Raw genomic sequence first — 13,828 nt, forward strand, 5'->3', positions numbered from 1 at the left:
TTAACAGGGATAGGAGAGAAATGTATAAGTAAAATCTTTTCTAGGGTAAATATTCATAAAAGTAAAATGGAAAATGTACAATATTTTGAAACATTGGCCCTTTGGCTTTCTCAAACATTGGCCCATGTGCTGATATCTCAAATTTCTTTGTAAAATTACTGTTGGGATGACTGTTAATGTTACCATTTTTGTACACTATTCCAGAATCTAGATATCAGTCATTATAAGTCTTTTGAACTTACTTTCTTTTCTGGACTCTTCAGTAGGACCTAGGTGGTGGGGTATATTTTAGTTTTCTCTGCCCTACCTGCTCCCCTCACTGCTCCCCTCAGTACAATTGAGGGTTTTGAATAAATGAGCTTCAGCTTTCAGCAATGTATATGAGTGATGTGAGAAAGTTAAATATTGCCTTTTGTTTCAGTAAATTGACGAGAGCCACACTCATGTTCATTGGTGAGAATATCAATATGCAACATGTATGATAAAAATATTAACATGCACCCCCACTTTTTTCCAAACCAGTATTTTATTTTATTGCCATTTTACTTAATTTCTTTCTGTCTCTATCTTTACTGCTAAGAAGCTGCTTATGCTTATAGTTTACGGTGCAGAGGTTGTGGTGTTATTGAATAAATGTTTAACATTGTAAGGAAACTGAAGAAAAATAAGGATCACCTTTACTGTTCAGCATAGGTGTTAAGTCTGATTTTGCAGATTTCAAAACCAGAGACATTTTCAAGTTCCTTCACCCTGGACAGTGTTAGGATTTTAGTCCAAGAATCCTTCACAATCATCCAACAGATCAGAACAGACATTCAGACATATTTAAGGTATCCTCTGCCACTGAACTTTTTAATACCAGGTACATTTGAATCCCACAGAACTTTATTCTACAAATCCTGACCTGTATTCATAATTCTAAAAGGCAAACACAAATGTGTTAATCTTCTGAAGAGATTTTCTTTATGCTGCTGTTGTGACCTCATTCAACACAACCCACAGAGGATGGCTGTGTTCAGCAGTTTGAAGGTATTCTGTAGGTCTTAACTGTAAGGTTTAACACATTTACTTTCTTAAGGAAAAGTCTGTTGAAAAATTAATGGTGTTTTCTTCTGGGAGTTTCAGACTAGTTTTAGGTGAATGGGTATTCATATCTACAGAAAAGAAGAAAAAGAACAGTGCCGCTATCTATGTGTAGGTCAGCACTGGGCTGTCCTCCAGGTTTTCACTCTTGCTTCAATTATCTGTATGTATTTTGTGCCTTTTGCTAACATTTCGTTTTGTAAAATGTGAATTTTGGTCTGCAAAACAATAGACTGTTATCACCATGCTTATTCATGTAGGCCACTGACAGCCTTCTGAAAATTTTGTGGTTTGCTCAGTCCTGTTCCAAATAATATTTTGTTTGTTTGTGTATATGACTGGCAAGAACTGAAGGCATTTAGTGGTTTAGGTGGTTTTGTTTTTTTAACTTGTGTAAGATTGCATGCTAAATGATTTATTTAGCTCTCTACTAAAAGGACTTGAATTCACCCTTAGTACCAGTGGGGACTGGAATAAGCTGAACTGCATGATACAGTCCTCCTATTTAGATTCTAACTCTTCTCCCCAAGAGACTGTAGACACATAGATTTCTGTTTAATTAAATATCCTTCCCTCAGCTGGAAAGTGCACTAAGGAATTCATTTTAGTAAAAGGACCACAGTTGTCTGCTCTTTAACTTTGCTAAAGAATTGTCAGTTTAAATTTTCAGATTTCAATATTTACAGTTATTCCATAAATTATTCCATTTTTGTCTGTCTGCAATTCCAGTACTATTCCTTGAGATTTGTTGTAAAGATTTCTTTCATTTTGAATTTAACATGCAGTCTACTAACAGAGTACAAAACCAGGGCAGAAAATAGTTACAAGTTTAAAAAACAAGAGGGGAAAAAAAAGGTCAGTAGTTGCAGAGCAGACGCTGCAGCTACTGGCTGACCTTTGAGAGACTGCACAGTTTGTATAGCTCTGAGGACCTACTGGCAGCAGTGTCAACAGAATAAACAATTACCACTTCTTTTGTTCCTGCCATGATCATTACTATCAGTATAGTCTTAATATGAACACAGATTGCAGAACAATATCGATTTGGGACCAGGTGCTAGCCCGGGGAAAAGATTTTATAAATTTAAGAAAAACAGCTTATATTTGCCTGATAATCTTGCTTGTTTCTTGGTGTTCAAATAAGAATAAACTATGTTTAGTCTCATGCTTCCGCAATCAGGAAAATAAGAAGTTACCAGTGACAGCAGATCAAAGATAGACCTCATGATTCTGTCATACTTAATGTCTGCAAATAGATTTGTTAGTAATTTTGGAGGTAATGTTTTGAAGATCTCTTTACCCCTGCTCCACCAAATCTAATGCATCCATCTGGGAATGAAACCATGGTTTTCTTGCTATTTAAGATGAAGCAGTTACTTTTTTAGTAGTACAGTCTCATATACTTTCATGCAGTTTCAGTTGCAGATTTAGGTTCATTCAAATCAAAATGTGATCAAAATATGTGACAGGTTTTGTGGAAGCTCATTCAAAGTGTTTTGGTGAGCCTTGTTAGACAGGTTAGCAGAGGGATGTGCATGTGTTTTGAAATGTTCACCCTTGTTCTTGAAGTTAAAAGGTAAAATAAAAAAAATAATATGTAAGTTATATTTGTACATTTTAAAATATTTCTACTTTGCCCTCATCTTAGATACTGCAGTTGAAGTTGGTGCCACAGTGGGAGTTTCCATACAAACACTGAAATCCCTCCTGTAATGAGTCTGCACTGTAGAAACTAATCTTTTAAATAGGAGTTAGACTGGTCTTATCTCAACAATGAGGGCTTCTGCAGTTAGCTTATCTGCTGTGCATCTTTTAAGTCCTTTCTAAACAGATGCATTTGGAAATAGCAGTAGGATTGTTTTCAGAAATTCTAATAAATGTTAAAGGTATATTAGTATTAATAAGTCTTAAAAGGAAAAAAGTCTTTGATAGAATAAAAAACAGCAGCCTCCATTTATCAGGAAGAAAAGCTGTGTAGGCTCTGAAAATCAGAATCAACCTTGAGAATCTCCTTCAGTGTTATGGAAGGGAGAGCAATGGGATTTTAGTATGATTTTTAAAATCTCATGTGGGTCAGCAGCAAATAATATTAAAATAGTGTGTTTGTGGTTGGTTGGGGTTTTTTTACTACTGTCGTCATGGAAGCAAAAAGTATTAGGGGATGTATAGGATTTAAAGTTACATTTTTCAGTGTTTTCTACTTTGTGATTGCCTGAAAATCCTACCTACTTCTTTTGAGGACAAAGGATTTCTTGTGGTTTTAGGGCTCAAGTCTTATCTTGCTTCTTAGCACTGTGTAAGGTAAAGTATATGTCAGAATTTGTCTCCCAGTGTAAAGAAGCCACATCAGCAATTTGGATACAGTAATATAATCTTTCTGGCAATGAGGCATGCATTTAAGCTTTCTTCTTTCAAAGCTATGTTGCCACTAGTTTGATAAAAAGAGTGAGTGGAATCAGCACAAATAATGTCAGAACTGATATTTGGTCAAAGCTTCGAGAAAGCTAAATATAAATAAATGGGCATGGCTCTATTATAAGTAGACATGTATTTGAAAATTGGAAGCAACATTTGCATGAATGTTTGTAATTTTCACTCTGTGGGTGGCTGTATGTACATAATGTAACACTGTATAACGAAATACTAGATTTTGCTCTTGTTGGTTGACCTGTACAGTACTTTTTAATATGAAGCTTATTTAGGTGTTTTGTATCATACTCACTTTCACTCATCTCTTAAAATTGCTTCTTTCCACCAGAAATTGGAAAGTTAGAAGGGAATTACTTGTTGAGAGAACATATGGATGCAGGAACAAACCAGTACAGTCAGGACCTTGTTCTGTATCCTAAAAAGGAGTTTTGTTTCTTTCCCTATAGGAGATGCTTAAAGAAACCATGCCTTAATAAGTAAGCCTGTGGATAACAAGTTGTATCAAAAACTACTTCTGTGAACAGTATGCTTCATGTGACATATTTTAGTTTGAGTACCAGAAAGTCACTGTTTTCTTTTGGAAAATATTAATCTGCCAGCATAAAGTTTTCTACAGTAGAAGATTTCTATCAACAGCTGGAAAATTTATGCTGGAAACTTTTCCAATACGTTTGTATAACTGTATCTTGTTAAAGAGATGGAGTGGTTTTCAGAGCTCTCCAAAGTCTTTCTCATTCTTGCTTGATGAACATGTTAATTATGTAATTTGTGTTAATGCTATGATGCTTCCCATTTTACACTCTCTTTTGACTTGTCTAATTTGTTTTTATTTTTATTTATTCTTTTCAGTCCTATCCTGGATGTTCATTGTACAATAATATGGATGAAAATATTCAGAAAGTATTGATTCTGAACCTGAATTTGGAGATGATTTTTTTTAAAAAAACACCTGGATAATTCTTTTCTTTGTTCTTACTTTTTCTCTCTAAACTCGTATTTGAATAATGGCATAGTCTACATACGTTGACTTAATTTTTTTAAATATCTTCTGTATTTTCTGAGTTGGAGGCTAGTTTTTAGAAGATGTAGCTGGGCTTCATAGGTATTTTGCCCCCAGAACTGAAAGCAGACATATTTCTAAGAAATTAGTGAACTTCCTTGCAAGCTAGTTGTTTAAATTTAAACTTATTCACTACCTAACTACTAGGACTTCAAATATCCAACTGTCTTAACAGTTGGTAAAGACAAGGTATTAGACAAGGATTCAAAATGAAAGAATTATGAAGGCAAAGGCATAAGACAGGATAGAAGAAATCATTCCTACTCTGATAATTCAAGAGTCTGCAAAAAAGAAATTTGAGAGGCAAATTGATATTCCAGGCTTTGCAACAACGGCTGTTTAGCTATTTGTTGTGATTAAATAATCAAATATTTTCCTATTTGCCAGTGGATTCTGGCAGGTGCATATGTAATTTTTATTTGTCAGATAGAATGGGCAAACAGGTTTTGGCATGTATATTGTTTGCAAGGTACTTGTTTTATTTATTGTGTGATACATTTGTGTATATAAATGATAAGGTATTTGCCTATTTGGTTACCAGAACATTTTGAAAAGGAAAATAATGAACAACAAATGGAAAAATTGCAGCTGGCACTAATGTCTATTCTTTCAGTGTGTACTCTTGCCTGTATAATGGCATGGATATTCTTGTAAACATCAATTACTAGTGGATGCTGAGGATAAAAAATGGTGTTAAAATATTATTAAAAAAAAATAATAATAATATGGTGAGAGCAAAATACTACCTGGACTGAATTCTATCACAGGAGTGAAGCCCTTGGAGACTGAGGGCTGTAGTGTGACTAGATTTGGAAATGGCATGGGGGGGTTGTGTGTTTTTGTGTGTGTGTGGTTGTGTGGTTGTTTTTTTTTTTATTAATGAGCAAATCCTGTATACTGTGGCCACTGAGAATATAAATCTGATGGGGGTGGGGATGCTGGAGGAAGTATGTAATTTTTTCAGCCAATTCTAAGTAGAACTGAACCTTCAGCTCTCTTTCGTAATGTATCAAGCAAAGGTATGAAGATAGGTCAGAAAGACAAACTGAAAATATTGATAGGACATTTCCAAGTGTATGTGAAGCTTTTACCATAAGGTGCCTTCCCTCATGTATTGTGCATTCTAGGAAGAGAGAATGAGATACCACCCAATAGCATTATTGAGTCTGCCACAATATATCAATTGGTTTCCCAAAATTGATCCAGGACAGTAAAAATGCATAGCTCTTGACTTTCTGCCAGCAGTCACGTTAAAACACTTAGGGAATTAATGATAAATTTCTTGTACAACAGTCTTTTTACATCTTTATTCACTATAGACTGAGTGTAGGAGTAAATGTCAATAGCAAATAACAAAGTAGCTACTTCCAAGAGCTGCCATGCCTTATATTTTTACAAATTGCTATTGACTTGAAATACTGAGTCAGATATACCACTTTTCCTGCTGATGTATATCATGGCTACGTGCAAAACCGAAATCATCATTGTGTTCACATGAAGTTTCTTGTACTTAACGCTAAAGTCCATAGAGATTTTATGGTCTTTTTTTTTTTCCCAAAAGAGTTGTTCTATTATGTATTTTAATGTCTGTGAATACCCTGTTCCTTAGATGTTCCACAGACTTCATGAAGAATATAAGATTAAGTAGAATATAAAAGCTATGTAGCTATATTAGAGGTCAGCTTCAATAGTTGTTTTGTATGAATCCATTCACTAGAAAAACCTGTAATTTTTATTCCTATGTCATTGTCATATCCGATGACATCTAAATGATATGAAGAGAATGTACAAGGCACCACTTTGAAAATGAGCTTGTCATTATTTTTAAATGCAGTATTTATAGAGCATAAGAAAATGCACCTTTTCCTATGTGTAGTCCTGCTTAATGAGGATCATAGTGTCAAATTGTATACTGTGTGCATATTGACCAAAGAAATATGGATGGAAAGTTTCTGTCAAATGAGATAAGTTACTGGTATAAACTTTGGCTTTTCATTGGTATGCACATGTAGTCTGTAATTTTGGAACTGATTGTAAGGTTCTAATTAGTCTCTAGAGAATTCACATGGACAATAGATTGCTCATTAGTCTATCAACTTCCCATGAAGATGATTGGTTATTTCTCATGTCTAATGTGGAAACTGAAATGTTGCATGTTAATTTGCCTTCCAGACGTTGCAACTGCCTGTCCAGATAAGAAGTCGATCTTAATGTACGTGACTTCTCTCTTCCAAGTTCTGCCCCAGCAAGTCACCATGGAAGCCATCAGGGAGGTGGAGATGTTGCCACGACACTCAAGGGTCACTAGAGAAGAGCACATACAAGTACATCATCAACAGCGTTTTTCACAAGAAGTGAGTTGTTTCACTTTTGTGCTTTCATCTTGCTGCTCTGAAGTAGTTGTTTCCCTTATCTACCCCGTAAGTTTGATGTTAAATGGCCAATGGAAGGCAAAAAAAACCCCACAGGCATAATGGACAAAGTCTTTTCACCACAGGCAAGTCAAATGTACTTGTCTGCATGAACAGTACTTGCGTACTGCTTTTACCTTGCACTGGGCTGTTTTAAAAGTAACTATTCAGCAGCTAAGTGCGTGGCACTTCTTTTTTGCAGCACTGGGTGTTTTGAAGAACACAGAAACTGGTGGAGGTTCTGCTTTTAAACACAGATGTAGAATTTATTTTTTTACCTTTAATGGAGTATAACAGTTGGCATTTCTGCATATTCATGATAATTTTTTAATTTTTTAGCATTTTATTTACACTGACTTGTGTTTTAAAATCATCTGTTCTCAGCTCACAGTCTGCCTCTCAAAAAGCTCATGTAATACTTGGAATTAATTTATGCTTGCAATGTTAATTACGGTTTTGACTGAAATAATCAGACAGCTTCTGCTGAAGTCTTTAGTGGATTTTAGGCCTAGTGTACTTGTCTGAATTCAATCTGTATCTTGCTTTCGGGATGCTCAGTCTCTTTTAGAGTACTGAGTAGATGAGTATTGTCTCTGTTTATTCAGGATGTATTACACGATCACTTGGTTTTGAGCCTTTTCTTGTAAATCATAAAGTACCTTCAATTTACATTGGTGTTCTGCCATTATTGATTCCTGACAGCTTGTTGCTTTTGGAAAGGATGTCCAATTAAGTGAGAGCATTCCTTAATATCATCTTATTTTTGACTGTTGAGTACCAACACTGTCCTCGAATAATATAAGTGATGATGACATTCCTACTTCTTTTTCTTCAGCTGCTCTTAAAATCATTACTTTACTTCTATAATCCATAACCTTATCCATATGTCTGTTCTTTCCACCTCTAATTTCTTCTTTGTAGATCACAGTCAGTGTACCCCAGGGACCTTCACCACCTTCTAAACCACGGTTCAAAAGTTACACATATGCACAAGCTGTGTATGTTACGTCCCCTGACCAAAAAAGGAGGCAGGCTCCTCCACAGGTCTGTTAATATTATGATTTGTTTTAAAAACTGTTTTATTAAGCTTGTGCTTGGAGTGAAAGAGTTTGTGCATTTTGCTTATACCTGATTTTGATTACCTACTTTTTCCAGCGTTTTTTTTAGCATCTGTCAAGTGGTTACTTATTACTGTGTGTTTCAGCATGGTTGGCGGTAGGTGTTATGCTGATTGTTAGGGATGAACAGCATTCAAAAAGTGTCGTTTGAAGGGAAACTGCTTCCTTGTAAAAGTGATTTTCAAAAATACTACATATATCACTTTAAAAGAATATTAGAAAGACAAATAATTAAAAAACCTGTATTTGGCATCTAATTATTATATTTCTGTCTCAGGTTTGATTATAGAAAAAAAGAGAACCATTAGATTTGTTTTGCTTTTCCTCACCTTCATATCTATTTAAAAAAAAATAGTAGGTAATAACTTCTCTTAGAAAGTTACTGTAGCTGGAAAGAAGAGAGAGGAAACGTTAAATTTAATATTATTTATGTGACCTGGATTATTAGATTATAACAGCTGGTCATTTTATCACAAGTGACAGCATGTCAACATTCAGTGTTTGAGGCTTTTTGACTTTTAAATAGCTGCAGTAGTTCAATAAAATTTGCTTCAAGCAATCCATATAATGAAGATTTCAGTAGTTAAAATTTTTGACAGCTGTGTAAGCCAAAGGTCACACTGTGCAATGCAACATGCTTTCCTTTCATTACTTTGGGGGAAAGGATCTGCATGTATTCGACACTACAGTATGAGTTCACTTGTGCAGACTTAACTGTATCTAATCTCTAAAAATATATTGCAAAATCACACTTGATTTCCACACTGCATTTCCAAATCTACTCTTCAAGTGACAGGTATTTGACTGGATAAAGAGTTCCTTTAAATACTCCAGGAAAGAAATCCATTGCACATAAGCATGAGCCCCTGCTACATTTTTCTAACATCAAATGACTTGCAGTGATGATTAATACAGCTTTTAAACAAGATGTTTAAAAAGGGTAGAATTTATTTGTTCTACTTAGATACTATATTGATAATGAAGAAGAATGAAGAGTCATGATATAGCTTTTTTTTTTCTTGAACTACTGTTACTGTAATCGATTGTAGGTTTTGTCAACACCCCTCCATCAAGTGTAATGTACATGTTGATGTTAAAATGTACTAAGAAAATATTGTTCTATTATTCAGTCTTCATATTGCATTCCAGTTTTCAGATCTCACCTTCCTGAATTTGGAAGCTTTGTCTATTACACTTATGCAATAACAACTACTATAATATTCTAATTCTGCTGATTTGGCAGAATCTGAAGGCCTAACTGAAATTGGGTCCTATTGTGCTACAGCCACAAAAAATATTAACAAATGAAAAGCATTTCCTTAGAAATCCTGAGTGAAAATCACCAATCACAGTCTCATTATAATCAAGATAAACTTGTACTGCAAATGGTACCAATTTGTATCTCATCTACAGGATAGGCAGCCCATCTGCAAGAAGGGCTTGAAGGAGGATCTGGGGAACTACAGGCCTGTCAGCCTGACCTTGGTGCTGGGGAAGGCTATGGAGCAGGTCATCCTGAGTGCCATCATGTGGCACATGCAAGGACAGCCAGGGGAACAGGCCCAGCCAGCAGGGTTTTATGAAAGGCAGGTCCTACTTGACAAACCTCATCTCCTTCTATGACAAGGTGACCCACCTAGTGGATGAGGGAAAGGTTGTGGATGTTGTCTACCTGTAAACTTAGTAAAGCCTTTGGCAGTATCTCCCACAGCATGCTCCTGGAGAAAGTGGCTGCTTATGGCTTGGAAGGGTGTACTCTGTGCTGGATTTAGATTTGGCTGGATGGCCAAGCCCAAGAGTGGTGGTGAAAGTAGCTAAATCCAGTTGGTGGCAGGTCACATGTGGTGTTTCCTAGGGCTCAGTATTGGGGCCAGTCCTGTTTAATACCTTTACTGACTATCTGGATGAGGGGATTGAGTTCACCCTTGGTAAGTTTGCAGACAACACCAAGTTGGGGGCAGTGTCCATCTGCTTGAGAGTAGGAAGACTCTACAGAGGGATGTGGACAGGATGGACCAATGGGCTGAGGGCAACTGTAAGAGGTTGAACAAGGAGACGTGCTGGGTCCCGCACTTGGTTCACAACCACCCCATGCAACGCTACAGGTTTGGGGATGAGTGGCTGGAAAGCTGCCCAGCAGAAAAGGACTTGGGGGTGCTGACTGCCACCTGAATACAAGCTGACAGTGTTCCCAGGTGGCCAAGGCAGCCAATAGCATCCTGGCTTCCAACTGAAACAGTGTAGCCAGCAGGACAATGGAAATGTGTGTCCCCCTGTACTTGGCACTGGTGAGGCTGCACCTCAAATACTGTGTTAAGTTTTGGACTCTTCGCTTTGGGACAGAGGTAGAGGTGGTGGAGTGTGTCCAGACAAGGTCAATGAGGCTGGTGAAGGGTGTAGAGCTCAAGTCTCATGAGGAGTAGCTGAGGGAGCTGGGGTTGTTTAGCCTGTAGAAAAGGAGGCTCGGGGGGGGTGGGGGTGGATCTTATTGCTCTGTACAACTACCTGAAAGGAGGTTGTAGTGAGGTGGTTGTGAGTCTCTTCTCCCTTCTAAATAGCAACAGGACAAGAGGAAATGGCCTTAAGTAACACCAGTGGTGGTTTGGATTCGATGTTAGGAAAAAATTCTTCACTGAAAGGGTAGTGAAGCATTGGAACAGGCTGCTCAGGGGAGGTGGGGGAGTCTCCATCCCTGAAAGTATTTCAAAAACGCTTGGATGCGGTGCTTAGGGACATTGTTTAGTGGTGGATTTGGCAGTCCTCGGTTAACGGTTGGACCTGATGATCTTAAAGGTCTTTTCCAACCTAAATGATTCTATGATTCTATGAATATGGCAACTCAATATATGCATATCTTAATCAGTGGTAATGATGGTTTTGCCTCTAACCATGTTTTTCTTGACGAATAGTCATCATCTATATATTAGAACAAATTTATAATCCTGATAAAATAGTGGTTGGTAATTTTTTTTCTAAATATTTGAGGCTGATACACCTTAATAATCCCATTATTTTAATTAATTCAAATAAATATTATTTCCTTTTCAATTATCAGTAGCCTTCCAATTTTCTACCACCTATAGTATGATTTTTGGATACCATGATTGGTATTGCAACGGCCAAGTTGGATTTTCAATAAATTCTCCTTCTTTAGGTGACTGCATTAAAGAAACCAAGATGAAGTAAACTTTTTTCATCGGATTTTGTAAAGTTTAATAAACTTTCTCTGATTCCCCCCTAGTTATCAAAGAAAAATGCCAGTAGATTTTTACTGTGGTCTGCCAGTTTCAACGGTATATTGGGTGCTCTCATTGAGAAGCAAGGTTTTCACCAAGTATGTTGGTCTTCTGTTGAAATGTACAAGTAATTTTTTTCTTTTAAGATCTCTGCAAACTTTCACCTTACAGGACGTGAATATTACAGTTTCCTCAAGAGAATCAAAGAAAGAATGTAGCAACTATCAACAAAAAGTCTTTCATCTTCTAGAGGTTCTAGCTACTGAGATTGATCTCAAATGTCATAGTGTTTAATTGGGTGATTTTTTTAAAGTTCTGCATTTGTAAAAATGGTGCAATAGGTTTTGTAGTCTGAGCATGAGCCAACTGGAATGCAGAAGAAAAATAAATTAAATGCAACTCCTTTCCAAAGATTTTGAATGGTATCCTGCAAATTTGACCATATATGCCATACATTTACTGCATATGTCAGTTGTCAGAAATTGTATAAATAAAATGAGCTATGAATCTCTGAGCTCCATATGGGCAAGAAGCAATAACATTTCCTCTTACACCATCATCTGTCAAAGTCCTTTCCCTTCTATCTTCTACCCTTGTCTATTCTTCTATGTCACATTTCATTTTCCCCATCCTCACATTTCCTAAGACCTTTACAAGCCGTGCATCTTTAAATTCACCCTTCCTTTCTGAATTTTTATTCTATTTGTCACTCAAAAGTATACTTGCGAGCCCTAATATTTTAGTTGCACGATTTTTGGCCAGACAAGTTTTGCTTTGCTTAACTGTGACACATCTGAGATTCAAAGAAAATCACAGTTCTGCCAACCTGTTGACTTTGGTGCCTTCTTGTCGTTTGATCTGTGCTTGATCACTTCTGGTTGAAGTAGTTGCCCTTTTTAACTGCTATTGTCAACATGAATGGCAGTTGTGCTAATGCTCAGGAAAAGGTTTCCTCAATAGTTTGATAAAATTTTCGTTCATAACTTCAGATAGCATTACTTCATTCTAAAACTTAGTCTATTAACTATTTTTCCTACTGATTAATGTATTTAGACTTGACATTAGTAAAGTAAGACAGCAAAGATAAGATTTTCTACTTCATATGTTAGTCTAACCATATTTTCAGGCCTCCAGCTGAGAATTATCAATAACACCAGAAAAAAACCCACCAAAACCAAAACAAAACCCAAAGAAATACTTCAATGCTGATATAGTGGCAGCAGCACATTTTGTTCACATGCTCATGAATAGGACAGAAAGTTTGCTCCAGAGCCGCCTCTTTCTAAATGGTTTTGCTGACCCTCATCACTGACAGAAGCTTCCTTGACCCCAGTAGCTTCATCTCAGATTTCTGTGCCTAATTTTCTACACAATGTCAGAGGAGGCATTTATTTTAACATACAGTAGATTTCAGAAGATTACCTGAAGTGTTGGTTAAATGTATATGAATATGATGAAAATAATAAGGATTGCATTTTCTAGATAGAACTACCTCTGGTGTTATTTGCACTACTTTTGTATGACTTAACTGAATTTCCTATCCTGTGTAATGCCGTCCCATGGTTGAATTTTATTTAGCTAAGGTAAAACTGAAAAGCGTTTTTAAATATGATAGCTTCAAAAAATGTGTATAGATACGCATTGCACCCTTGAAATGCCTGTGCCCCAGCATAGCTGTAATTTTGAGGAATTAGGTTAATGATTTACTCTGTTAGATACTGGTAAGATTTCTGTGGATGTACCCTCAGGATGTACCCTTTGTACCCTCAGGTGTATATAATACTCTTAATGGTAAAATCTAAAGTATTTTTGGAGCATGGCAAATATTTCTCTACTTGAAATGCAAAAGTTGGGTTTTGAGAAGTGGATGAAGAGAGTGAAGTGCCCCACACACAGCGTATCAGTGGGAGGTTCCGTTTCCTGATTGGCCTTTTGCCCAGATCATTACACTGTGAGAAAGGGGATAATCATGGGGTTTTTCCCCTACATTTATAACAATAGCATTAGAGTATATTTTCAGGGTCTGTAGGAAATGCCATGGATTCTTTGTCGGTTCACATTTGTACAACAGGCAGGTCTGCATTTTTGCCTGAAGTAGTGACCTTTGAAAAGGCCAGATTGCTTATCTCTACTGATTATTAAAGTGCTGGTTTCTTTCTTCCCCCCAGTGATTTTGATGCAGTATACACTGTGCACTGTAACGCTTGTGCAGAAGGCTCTCCTTCTAAGATATTGCAACATGTACTTAATGGTTTTGGTGTGCATGTACAGACTTCAAGTACAAGTGTACAGAGGAAGATACTAATGGATTCTCCATATTCATTCCAAACAGCAAAAACATTTGTCTCTGTATATACAGTAGTATTAAGGAATTTTGCTTTATAGGTTCCTGAGATTTAAAAGTATTCTAAGCAATATCATTAATATGGGTACATTAGCCTGAGCTGATCAGTGAGCTAAGGGGACAAGTAGGAAGAGATAATACCTTTT

At 36.6% G+C, this 13,828-nt stretch overlaps 1 protein-coding gene across 11 annotated transcripts in view; it reads left to right on the forward strand.

Annotated features, from left to right (window-relative positions):
- Positions 1 to 13,828, forward strand: part of DMD (dystrophin) — a 1,162,034-nt gene that overhangs the window by 337,702 nt on the left and 810,504 nt on the right. For 10 of the 11 annotated variants that reach the window (XM_056326975.1, XM_056326977.1, XM_056326978.1 and 7 more), the window contains 2 exons: positions 6,746 to 6,927; positions 7,906 to 8,028. In XM_056326975.1, coding sequence (XP_056182950.1) covers positions 6,746 to 6,927; positions 7,906 to 8,028 — 305 coding nt within the window. The remainder of the gene's footprint in view (positions 1 to 6,745; positions 6,928 to 7,905; positions 8,029 to 13,828) is intronic. The other variant, XM_056326980.1, reaches the window with a different exon arrangement.

The sequence above is a fragment of the Falco biarmicus genome, chromosome 2, assembly GCF_023638135.1.
Source record: "Falco biarmicus isolate bFalBia1 chromosome 2, bFalBia1.pri, whole genome shotgun sequence".
NCBI classification, from domain to species: domain Eukaryota; kingdom Metazoa; phylum Chordata; class Aves; order Falconiformes; family Falconidae; genus Falco; species Falco biarmicus.